At 39.8% G+C, this 12,956-nt stretch overlaps 1 protein-coding gene across 4 annotated transcripts in view; it reads right to left on the bottom strand.

Moving 5' to 3' along the window:
- Positions 1–1,965: 1,965 nt before the first annotated feature.
- The window catches only part of neto1l (neuropilin (NRP) and tolloid (TLL)-like 1, like), a 56,639-nt gene continuing 45,648 nt past the window's right edge, over positions 1,966–12,956 (bottom strand). The window contains exons 9-12 of one of the 4 annotated variants that reach the window (XM_037455342.2): positions 8,863–8,976; positions 6,456–7,083; positions 5,520–5,594; positions 1,966–4,557 (exon numbers count right to left, since the gene is read on the bottom strand). In XM_037455342.2, the coding sequence (XP_037311239.1) occupies positions 5,534–5,594; positions 6,456–7,083; positions 8,863–8,976 (803 nt within the window). In that variant the 3' untranslated portion in view covers positions 1,966–4,557; positions 5,520–5,533. The remainder of the gene's footprint in view (positions 4,558–5,519; positions 5,595–6,455; positions 7,084–8,862; positions 8,977–12,956) is intronic. The other 3 variants (XM_037455341.2, XM_037455339.2, XM_037455340.2) reach the window with 3 other exon arrangements.

The following is a 12,956-nucleotide window of genomic DNA, read 5'->3' as shown; positions in this document are numbered from 1 at the left end:
ACCGTAAATGTCCGCATAAACGTGCACTAAAATTCAAGTGTCGGCTGAGTTGACCACGGATATCCGAGTGTCGGCTGAGTTGACTGCAGTCTAGAGCTGCCGAAGTGGGAACCGCAAGCCCTAGTATTTCCAAAAAACCCTCAATATGTGTCAAAATAGTATCTGCAGATAACCCATGTTGATCGATTTGATCTGCTAATGCTAGCATGCTATCTCGGAGCCCACCGATGTCTTCCATTATGTCAACACTCTCACGTCCCTTAGTCAGCCTTTTTTTGCACGCGGCTCTGTTGTCTGTTCTGAATGTGAGAGATAGCCGCGCCCCCTGATTTGCATATAAGAACATGAAATGAAATACAGTGCCATTATGAAATACAGTGCCATTATGAAATAATGTGGCATTATGAAATAAAGAAATGTGTACTTATGAAATAAAAGTACCATGAAATGATTAAATGTATTTAATATTTATGTATTTATTGCCTCTTTATTTATTTCACAATGCATTTCCAATGCATATTTCATTTATGTATCTATTTATTCATTTATTTAATTTTGAATAAAACGGCATTCCATATTCAAGCAGAGCATCCTGAACCGCTCCGCTTCCTGGATCTTGAATTATGAGAGGCTTTATGTAATATTTCCTGATGTAGACTGAAATATATGCCAACCTATTGTAATACATTATGTCATGGTTTTGGGCTCTTCCTGTCCCTTTTCCTCCCCCTACTGGTCTTTAGTTACTCATACATTGTTTCCACAACTCATCAGCTGAATCCCATTATCTCCCCCCCTTTCACACTAATAGTTGCACACCTGTTCTCTATGTTGTTAATTATTTCTGCTATTTCTAGTCCCCCTTTTCCTCTGTTCTCTGTCAGATTATTTCGCTACCCAAGCAGGAGGCACACTCGCCATCTCGTATGCTCAGCCTTGTCCTGTTGCATCCTGCTTTTCACCGTCCAGACTCAGCGTCCGGCCCCGTCGATTTGGAGGAGTCCCAACTGAACAGCCGCCACCCCGGCCAGTCGACTTTGTCGGGAATGACGGACTGACCTAACCCTAACCCTTACCTAACCTTAACCCGAGAGACTTTCTGTTTATTTCTGGAGAAGACCTCAGTTGTCGTTTTTGTGCCTGCCTTTGCGGCTACCCCTCAGTTACCACCTTCTGATTAAAGATCATTATTTTCCCTGCATCCCGCGTTTGGGTCCTCTCTCTCCACATCACAATTATACCTTATTTTTTTGCAATGGAATTCTGGCAACTACGGTTGCCGGCAATTTGCTTTGAACGTTGAAATAAAATACCGTAACTCGTACAGAAGTATTGTGTTTAGAAATGTAATAATTAGAAATAGAAAGGCTAATTAGGTTCACAGAATAATTGCTGTTTAAAAAAAAACAACGAATTGTTGTACAAACAAAAGTGGGAATTTTACGGGTGCCAAAAATATACAGTAGTCTTGTATGGTGTCACTGTATTTTTTACGGTAAACCTCTGGCAACCACAGCTGCCAGTAATTTACCGTATATTTTGCCGTAAAGATTTTTTTTTTTACAGTGCAGTATTATTTTCGGGGGAATTTTCGGGTTTGACAGCGAAGTAAATACTAAAGATTCAACAATTCTGAAAATAGTGCGTATATTTTGTGTTTCGGAAGAAAACGCACAATCTTTATTATACATCTTATTATATTTTATTTTATCTCAATAAAAGTATTAGTGCATCTGCAAAAGCCCCAACTTGATTCGATTAAGGGGAAGATCAAGGTTTGGGTTGACATAAGTTAGTTTTTTGACGATGCTTATGCTTTAACAACACAACTAGGTCTAGAAAATATGATTTGGGTTCAAATAAATATGCGATAACCATTTATTAGTTTCCTGGCCTAAAAGTATAGTATGCATCAGTATATCAAATATGCACACAATGTAAAAATAAATAAATCACCACAATAAAATCAGTAAACATTACTTTATTGAAAACATTCGGTCCAGCATTTTCTGTTATCAAATAAATATGCAAACAGGTTAAAAAACTGAAAATACCACAATGAAATTAAGTTTTACGAAGATAAAGTAAGTAATTGATGTTCAGACATCTGTGAAATTGGAAAAATCGTTAGTTCATAGGTCAGTGGAATAATGTATTGGCCTCTGCACAAATTACTTTATTTCAAACATTGTTTTTTTGTGTTTTCTCAACAAGGCTTTCTTTATTCATCTGCATATAAAACAACCTGATACTCTACTGTAAAGAAATACATAAAAATAAGTAACATAATGTGAAATCAGCAGCTAAAATATGCAATTTGATGGAAACATGAAAATTATTTTAAAAAACCTGATTTTTTTTCTTCCAAAAACAACTTTACATTAAAGGTAGTTTCTAAAAAAGAAAAGTTCCAGGCCTCTATCTGATAGCATCAGTGTTCCAGCGCTTGTCAATCCCAGCAGCTGGTGGAGCACTGGTATGAGGAAAATGCACTTCAGCGGTCCCAAATCAAAGACGAACATCACAAGCCTTTTCTTTTTTTTCTTTTTTTTACCACAACTCTACATTCGTAAATTTGCTCAGGGCATCGGTTCATTCGGATGCAAGGGAGTTTAAACCTTAGCTCCGAATGCTTTCAAACTTGGCGAAGGTGCCGAGGAATGATGCTGCATCTGTCTGATGTATCTGCAGAGAAATAAAAACACTATTACTTAAAGTCTGTCCTGGGCCCTACACTGTTCTCATCTGCTGCTTTGGCTGCTTGTGATCAAATCGGTTCGGACTTAATTAATTACAGAGCTGTCTGCCTCCATCTACATACTGGAAGATGAGTTTATGACTGTGTGTGTGTTTAGGAGAGAGTAACAGATGATAAATTGAGTGAGCTGTGCTTTGTCAAAATAATGAAACTGACAGACAACTCACAGGCACGAGCACAATGCTTGTATAGAAAATAACATTTTTATTCAGTATGTGATGCACGAGAACATGGAGGAAAAAGACAGCATGGATGTAAATAATACATACATGACATTGAATACAATATATAATGTACACAGAGAAGATGTAAAAACAGAAACGGTACAAAGAAAATTGGAACTCAGGGAATGTAAAAGTGTGAGAAAAGGGAATGTCATGTGCGAGTGAATGCGACTTGTTTTACAATGTGCTCACAGCTGATCTACCATTCTCTTCTTCCATTCATTTAGGGTTGTTTCACCTACAAATGCAGCCTGCCACCAGTGAGCGTTATTAGGCTGAGCATCTCTTCTGCAGTATACACAAAAAGACTCTCAGATACCTGTGATTATTTGAACCGCCCAGGACTCGTTTTATTGTCCTGTTTGTGAAACAAATCCTTTTGGTTTGGGTCTTCTTCTAAAGAAAATCAGCCACAGCAAACAACTAGGAACATCTATATCTATTCATGAAGGTGAGTCATCGATGGCGTGTGTTGACAGATTGAGGACACACTAAATGAACACAGCAATTGTTGACCAAAAGCCAATAAAAAAAAGTAAATAGGAGAAGCTTTATTTTCATTTATTTTACAAAGCATCAGTAAAATCAGGCCTGAAAGATAAATTACCGTGAAAAAAATCATCCTTTCAACTTCTCCTAGTATAAAGGTCTGTTTTAATACAAATATATTAAGACAAACAGACATGAATTAAATATGTTTACCAAAAAATTAAGTCTCTTTGAAAATAAAAATGTCTGCAGGGAAGTTAGTCAACATATTTAAAAGGGAGGTTTAAATGAAGTTGCACAATTCTCTTGACCCATGATTTGGATAAGCAACAGCATGCAGTGTAATTAATATTTGGGATGCCTCACTACTTTTTATGTCTTAAGATTCAAGTATTAGTAGATGGGGGGTCGGGCGGGGGCTTTCGTATTTTATTGTTAGTAAGTTAATGTTTGTCGAATAGAAAAAAAGCATGCAAAAACCACACATTGTAACCTTTAACTCTTATCCAAATCAAACTGTGGATATTCCAACAGCTTTAAATTTATTAAGGTTAGTAATTCATTCAAATCTTTACCGTTTTATAAAATAAATCTCCCCAGATTAAAAAAATTGCGGGCATCTAAAGTTTGCTAAAAGATAATAACATGTGTGCTATTCATTTAAAAAAGACATGCTTAGAAATAAAGATGAAGATGTTTGATCACATTACTTTAGTTCTCAGTGAGGAATCAATAACAGTGACCGATATGTTTCTGACTGACATCCCAAAATGTAACGTTTACTAGAGAATAATCAGTAATCAGTCATTCTGAAAAGGCCCATCTCTTTTACAGTGAGACATAAATCCTGGGTTTACTGCAGTGCGTACAGAGCGGATGCGCTTCACAGCATTTCATCTCGTCCTTTGTGTTCATCTTTGCACATGAATACAGATTCAATATCCTGTCGTCAAAGGGTCCCTTCATCATCATCACCAGCAACATCATCATCATCAGCATCATGCTGGTGAAAATCTCTGCTCCGTTTTTTCATATGCGAGCGACGCCCGTTCGTAATGATCCAGGATTGCACTATTCTCAAGAAGTCTACATGATGGAGACAATGCAACATAATGTAGAACATAAGCAGACACACACACACAAAACACAACATGAAGCACACTTTACACAATTAAAGACATGACAGTACGTAATACTTTTTGTGACGGCTCCATTTAATGCAAGCATGAAGCTGCAAGCATAAATAATGCAAGATAATCCGTATTTGCATTTGAAATGTACCCTTTTTAATGATGAGTTCTTCTCATCGTTTACTTACATTTCATATTGATTCATCAAACGCTCATACTCCTATTAAGCTTATTGCAACCTCATGAAAGCACAGCCATGGAGCGTACACAGTAACTGTCACACACAGCCATAAATACTGTGCTTCACAATTAACCAAACATAACAAACAAAATACTGCATTGGACTTACACCATGCATGACTATAGAGGGATTCAGTAAAAATGTGTGATCAGTAAAGATATGCAAATTACAAAAAGATTATGTGCTTTCTTTAGTCTGTGCAAAAATCATGATCATTTCATGTAAATGTACGATTGCATCTGCTTTCTAAATTGTGCTTTAATATCGACTTAAGAATTTACTTCACCCTGAGTGATATAAATGATTTACTATGGGTCTACTGGGAGAAGAGTGCAGAGGTTAGACATATTATTTGATAACATTTTCAACAAAAGATGATTGAAAGAATCCATGCCAATGAATGTCCACTGAGTGATACAATGTATGTCCTTGGGAAGACATACAGTTGCCTTAAGCATCACAAATACTTCAAACAAACTTATTCGTAGGGCAAGATGGCTGCAAGCAAGAAAACCATCTTGGTGAAAATGAACAAATCAAAAAATAAATAAAACAATGTAAACCCTGACGATCACAGAAAATAAAAAACTAACTTACATCAAAGTATATACTGACTCTGAAAATGGTAACTACACAAAAACATTTAGAGATTTGGATTGTTGGATAGGGTAGCTTACCTTGAAATTGTCTCTTAGACCCTAGTTGTGTTGTACTCTGATTCATGTTTGCTCAAAGAGCCAATGAGGCAGAACCTGAAATGTCATGGCTCTTTCATTTAATATCAAATTCCGGTTGCATAGAGGTCAGAATGCATAATGTGCTACATATCAGCAAAAAACCCCCGTCATTAGTGCTTTGCTAGTCTCTGGGAGCCTTGCATGCAAAGAAAATGAATTAGAGGTGAAGATCACTCTGGAAAGAGAACATAGTGCATGCAGGAAAGTATCTTCTCCAAAAATGTTCTCTAATATTTTAACATAGTGTTCTTGTAAACATTTACTTTTCAAGCAGTCAAGGTGCGAGTGCACAATCAAATATATTTTTTAGATAGAACATCTTGTTCATGTCAATATTTTAAGCTATATAGAATAAGTTTGTATAATTTAAGTATCACAGTTAGGAATATTAATGCATGTATTAATAGTTTGCAATCATGTCAATGAAGTTAGTTGTCTTCATGAGGCACAGATTCAAGCCCTTTTGTTATCAATTCAAACTGGACTGATTTCAGTATTAATATCTTCTAAAAGGAGGTCTGTATTTGATTAAAGAACTGTAAGGAACCTCAAAATACAGTGGAATAATTGTAAGCTATGCATCACTGTTTGGGGCCAAACTAGCAGGGGCAGTGGCATGAAACAGAGGGCATATTTGTTAACATATTTAGCCCTTTGGCAAAAAAAAGCCTTTTTAATGATGGGAAGGGGAGAAAGAACAAGGATCAATGCATAAAAAGATACTTATCGTAATATTAAAAACAAACAAATATGAGAGGAAGGGGGAGAACAAAGCTAAGGGACAAACATAAACGTGTCCCACACACATTTCCAACATCCCCATAATTAACTCTACGGTTGCAGTCCCTCCCTCATCAGAAATCTATGGATACTGACCGCTGTACTGCCTTCTCGTGACGCGAAAGCCGGTGGCTGGTGGTGGGAACCTCTTCCAGGTCGTCCTCCGGGTCACATCCATTGTCCGCCGCCTCCTGCGAGTAGCTGTGCTTCATCACCAAGATGCTCCTGCGATTTCCAGTGGACGGCAGCAAGGGCCGCACCGCCATGGGCGGCTGCGGGAGGTCCGTCAACAGAGTGGCGCCCGCCGAGTCTCGAGCGCTCAGGTTCCCGCGACTCCCGCGCCCGCTGAGCGACAGCTGGGACAAGTGGGCGGAGCCGGGGTTGGAGTAGGAGCCGCAGTGGTGGTCGTGGACGCAGCGGGAGGAGGCCCGCCGCAGGCCGTGGTAGTTCTCAAAGTCCTCCGCCAGGTCGACCAGGTCGGCCGAGGCCGCCGCGGCCGCGGTGGCGCTACGCAAGGTGCACAGCTCGTAGTGGGGCGGCTCAAAGACCTCCTGGAACATGGTGGGGTCAAAGTCCTCGCGCCGAAGGATGTACTTCTTACGTGGCTGCTTGATTTGGACGATGACGGAGACGATCAGGAGGATGAGGACGATGCAGCAAGTGACGCCAATTATGGTCCCGTTTGTGTTGTTCAGGTTGTCAAGGATGTTGGCTTTCCTCTTCTCTGAACATTGGTAAAAAAGACATCACAACAAAAAAGCAACTTCAATGAGACCATTAACTGCAGGCTTTGAAATGCTTTGCAAAACGTGAAGCCCTCACACGTTCATTGATTGATTTCATTGATCCATCCACAGCTTAGCAACTGTAACTAGGCACGGCAAGCCTTTTAAGCTTTTGATGTCTCAGGTTTTTTTTAAGAGAGATACCGTTTTGGATGTTTTCTTTCTCTCACTTTTTCCCAAACTCAAATATATATGGAAAACATCTAAGAACCACCTAGCTCTCTTATATCCTTCTTTATAACTTTTTATTTATTTATCAACACCTTCACAGATGTCCTCTGTCAGTCTGATCAATGCGGTCTGCAATGGGTTTTTGTCATGAATTATTTTAACCAGTGTTTGTCAACCGTGGTTGAGGACTGATAGCAATTCGCATTTGTTAGTCAAAGCTGTCTTAAATAGCCAAAAAAAGTATCCTGCCCCATCCACATAGTTTCTTTCCACAACAACATGCCTCCATTGACTCATCACTGGAGGTAAGCGTGGTGGAGCTTAGCAAATGGTCATAAAGATCTCCGTTCAAAAAAGAAGATATTACGGCTCACGTGTAAAGAAATCTCAAACAGATGGACCCGATCATGTACAAGAGAAGCCCATGCCTGCCATCAGCTATTGAAACGACAGGCAAAAGGTCACATGAGGTTCATAACTATAGTGCATTTATCACGAGGGAAACCACAAAGACTGACTAGTGTGTGTGGAGAGGTCTGGCATTTAAATGCTAGGATGATCATGTTCCAAGACACTTGCTTCACGTGAAAGCAAAGGGTTACATTCAGAATGGAAAAGGAGTATGGAATGAAACTTGACATTTAACCACTGATGAAGACAAATATGGGCACCGCAGAACCACTACGCGTTACTACCAGCGCGGAGAAAAGGTGGAAGACAGAGTTCCAGGCTGAGAAACATGGACTCCAGGCGGAGGTTCTGCACAATTTCAAACTCTGAAGGTAGAGAGGTATCTTAGTCTAAATGAGGAATAGGCCGTGTGGGATTTAATTAAATGAGGTAATTTATCATTTGCCATGCTCAAGAGAGAGTTACGGGACCGTGGCCGGTAGTTTTTTTTTTTCCTAGGTGAGAGATTGCGAACATGTACAGTGCATATGTTTGAAGCAAGAACAAACTGCAGCACGACTTAAAGGCCTTAAAGTGACGCACAACAGCATAAACATAAGAAATCTGTTGCCGTGGGAGCGTCGAAGCGAGAGGGGTCTGAGGGGTCAACAGTAAAGAGCTCAGCAGTTCTTGGAGTTCAGTGATGGGTAATGAAAAGCCGAGGAACAGAAGAATGACTAATTGGCAATAAAATGCAGATTCTCAGCTAATTATTGGAATAGCATCATGCAGCATATGAAAATTCTGCATTAAATTCATCTCTCTTTGAGGAGCAGTCTAATATAGAGGGAGCCAGTGGCAAGAGTGGAGATCAATTTATAGATCCGGAGGCTTTAAAATTCAGAGTGCATGAGGAAGCAAAGTAAAGAGGATATCAGGAAATTGACGGTGTTGCCAGGTCACAGAATACGTAGGACTGTGCTTTCCCGAAAGCCACAAAAACAAGGACAAAAAAAAAGACCTAAAGACAAGACAATCAGCTGAGGTCGAAATTGTGAATCTGCACATAGAGTTGTACTAAAAATTATATATATATTATATATATAGAGGGTTTAAAAGTAAATGATAAAAACGTATTATAATTATATCAGACTCACCTTTACATTGGTTCTCATCCCAGGGGTAGACACAGTTCTGCAGGCCATTACACACCAGTGTGTTGTTTATGCACATGTTGCTGTGACAGAAGAAGGCCTCTGGGTCACATGGAGCTGGATGGGACAACAAATTAAAACACAATTGAAAAGTTGTACTATTTGTGGTTTTCTGATCATTAACAACAGCAGATGTGTAGGACACTTTAGATGCTGCACCGTAAATCAGTTTTTACAGCTGAGGATATGTAGCGGTGTGCCAGATTTTGAGGAAATACATTTGGATGGGCATTACTCAAACCAGACCTGCTCCCACCCCCCCCCCCCTCCTTCCATAAACCCATCTGTTCTTCATGAATTTTCATCCTCTCCCTCCTCTTCAAACATTTGCAAAGACGACTTGTGGATATGAATTTCTTGAAATGTGAGCATACTGTATGTGTGCATAGACCAGAAAGACAGCCACGGCATTTCCTCACCAATCTGCACACCGCACAAAACCCCCAAATAAAGCATTTCTATGCATGCAAGCCGTTATCTATTTGTCCTCCGGTGCACAGCCAAAGCCGAAGCAAATTCAAGCCAGGTCATGAACACGAGCGTGTCCTCAGACGCGGGATCTATGATGGCGACCGATCCGCTGGCCCGAGACATAGTGCTGCTTTCACAGTCCCCATCAGTAAGACATGATCGTCGCCTACGCTCGACAAACTGGGAGGAAGAGGGCCACGGCAAGTTAACGGCATGCTAACCGCTTGTCCTGCAGAGTGCAGTTTTACTGTCTACCGTTAAGTAATTGTAGTGCTCTCTCTTTATATGATATGGCACAGCCTCTGGCTATTTGACAGCGTAACCACAGTAATGTACGTTTTCATCCCAAGTGCATAATAATGCACACAAATAGAGTGACTTATCTCTATCTCTGCCTGTGCCTTCACCAACTCTTCTCTTTTTCTCCCCCTACCACTGATTGCCTCTTTCTCGCAATTTGATTAAACTTTTCATGCATTGGATGCCAAAGATCCAAACTATTTTTTCAATAACCAGCAGAGGGAGCCCACTCCTTCTTGTTTCGTCCCGTCTCTCCTCCACATGCTACAGGATGAGCCGATTTCGAGAGTGAGATCCAAACTAATCTCTTGCAAAATGAAAATCCCAGACGCTGTGCAATAAAAGTGCCTCTTTGCCTGCACATAAACATGCCGAGTCACTGCTAGAAGTATAAATGAACTCTTAGATGAGTGTCTGATGAAAAAAAAAGTCAGGGTGTCTTTGCAGAGGTGGGTTTCTCTAGCAAAGCGCTAGAAGCAACACTCGGTTATCATGATTGATTCTAATCAAATAACCATTATAGAGCTGGGTCGTTGTTCCATTCGACTGAAGTTGTGCTCTTTCTAGTAGGTGAGGAAGATATCTCTTTATTTTGCCTGATGTTTTTGTCCTTTTGAATTAAGGATCTTTTTTCTGCGCTCATGTCCAGAGAGGCATAATCCCTCACTTACTCTAATTTGGGATATTACAGTCAGTTACTGGTTATCTTCTACTCATTGTTGTTTTTAACCTTATAATGTTAGGTATACTTGTATCAATTATTTACAATATGCTCTTCACGGGTACCAACAAAACTGGTTGCAGTTTTTTGCAAAAAAAAACACAGCATGTTCCTTCCTTACTCCATTTATTACTGAGCAAAAACAGTGGGCTGTGTCAGCTGATTAGGTGGATTACATTTTATTTATTACTTTTTATTATGTACGTTCGACATGGAATTTCCCCAAGCGCAGGATTTTCCAAAAAGCCGTTCATCCATTTCCATCCATACAGTCATCTCTGCTTCTTGCTATAGATTTTTGCACAATTCCACAATCTAATGTACTTTTAAAATCCCAAAGTAACCAAGATAAAAAAAAATCCTTAGAGAGATGATATAATCCTAGTACACAAAGATCCAGACATTAGCAGACTGTGTTTGTTCTTAAACTCTTTCATGCATTCGGCAAAGAAGCTTTGAAAGAAACGAGACGCGATGTGTGTAGTGAAGCCAGAGCAAATTTCCATCTGCAGCCCCGGAGACGGGTATCAGTTGATGAGGCGTAACAATGCTGACAGACGTGATGTCACATGAGCACATTTATCACCTAGGACATAATTGCTTCTTGGGTAAAGATAGGCCTCACTTTCTCATACTTCACATTTGTAATCTCACACTAAAGTTGCGTCTTAGGAGGAGTGTGTGTGTGTGTGTGTGTGTGTGCAAACAGAGCGAGATCAGTAGTATCTGCAGGTGTGAGCACGGACCATAAATGTGGATGTTTGCATTTGGGACCACTGTTGTTCCCATTGCGGCATCTTATTGGGAGTCAGCAGCTGTGAATGACTCTCTAAAAACTGCAGATCCCACTGGGAACCAGCAGCTGTGAAGAAACGTGGGATTTACTGTACAAAGCGCTTATTGGAAAACTGCCCTGCAAATAGAGAGGGCGCCTGTGAAAGAGTACAAATGCTCACTCACAGTAGCTACACACCGTCTCCCTTTCACCATTATTAACCTCTGTAATGCATGGTAGACATTGTACCTCACCTTACATTGTGCCTTCTGTCAAGTACACTCGATTGCACATTTTCTTTGAATAACACTACATATTATTTTTTGCATTATCATAAAATGGTGTTTTTTAAGTTTTCTAAATGAGCTCCGGTGCAAGTGAACAACCTGATATATGGATGTTGACAGTTTTTGGGTAGCATGTGTTTGTTTAATGTGGAATCTCCCTTAAAAACGTGATCTTGCAAATGTCATCTTGTGGCATCTTCTTCGCCTTTGAGTTTCTTAGTGAGCTGTAATGTAGGATGATTATCTAATTAATCTATTTCTAGTATTTGTGCCTTTAAAACTCAATAAAAAAACTATATCTAGGAAGAAATTCTCAAACCATGTACAAATAATTAAAATGCCATTACATATAATAAATAAATCTTGCCCTGTGACAAAATAATGATTATGATTACTCCACCATTTTCAATTTACTGCGATGCATTCTAATTAAAAAAGTTACATGCTGTCCATCACTAGACAGCAGCCAAGTATTTTACTAGACTGTATTACCTCTCTGGTACACCTGTTCATTTACTGTGGACGGGATTGGTGCAGTGCTGCTGAGCTGTGGTGGATGCTGCTCTAAAGGCTGAGTCCTGGCTGGGGATCGCCTGAGTGACTTAAGCAGAAGCGTTGCCCTGGCAACAGCACATCCTGGCCCTGCTTGGTGAGAAGGCCTTACAAAAGGGGGCACTGACTTCAGAATGCAAACAAATAATACTAATGCTGTTCACTTCATCTGCAGAAGCAAGACCCCAAATGAATTGTATTATTACAGAATACACACAGGACCAATACAGACAGGTTGTAGATATGCGAGGAGTAACAATGGATTGTCTTTCAGGGTCCGATCATTCGTTAGATTAGGTGTGTGGGCCTTGTTTGTGACACTAAATCCAATTGACCACGCTGGCAAATTCAGTTCACTTTAATTAACCTGATATATGCAGTACATATATTCCTTAATCCAGTTGGCACTATTTCTTTTTTTCTCCAGAGCCATAATCGAAATTTGATGCCCTCAGGCAACAATAAAGCAGTCTGAAAGAAAACATGGTGTTTCCTTTTGCAATCATGAAAATTAAATCATTGCATCTGCATTATGTTTTTGAAACTCATAGAATTTATTAAAAAAAACAACCTTTTTACTGTTTTCATAAAGAAAAGAAAATATCCAGTTTGCTGTGAGAGACCTCTTCAAGTTCATAAAATGAAAAGATGCAATGTTTTGTAGTGCTGTGTGTGGGTGCAGAAGTAAAATGCGCCGAATGAACTTGACATACTGTATGCTCACAAGCCGGAGACCCTCTTCATTCACCTCACTAGTGCAATGAATGCCTTCTGCAACCCCTGTCAAACTATGAGCTCCATCAACGAGGAGCCACTGAATGAGAAAGAGGACCAGCTTGTGTGCTTTATTGGCTGGAGAAAATGGGTAGATGTGAATGTACTGCTGTTCCCCCAGATATTCCTTTTCTCTCTCTCTCTCTCTCACTCTCTC

Source organism: Pungitius pungitius, chromosome 19, assembly GCF_949316345.1.
Source record: "Pungitius pungitius chromosome 19, fPunPun2.1, whole genome shotgun sequence".
Taxonomy (NCBI): Eukaryota; Metazoa; Chordata; class Actinopteri; order Perciformes; family Gasterosteidae; genus Pungitius; species Pungitius pungitius.
This window is presented reverse-complemented; position numbering and strand designations above follow the sequence as displayed.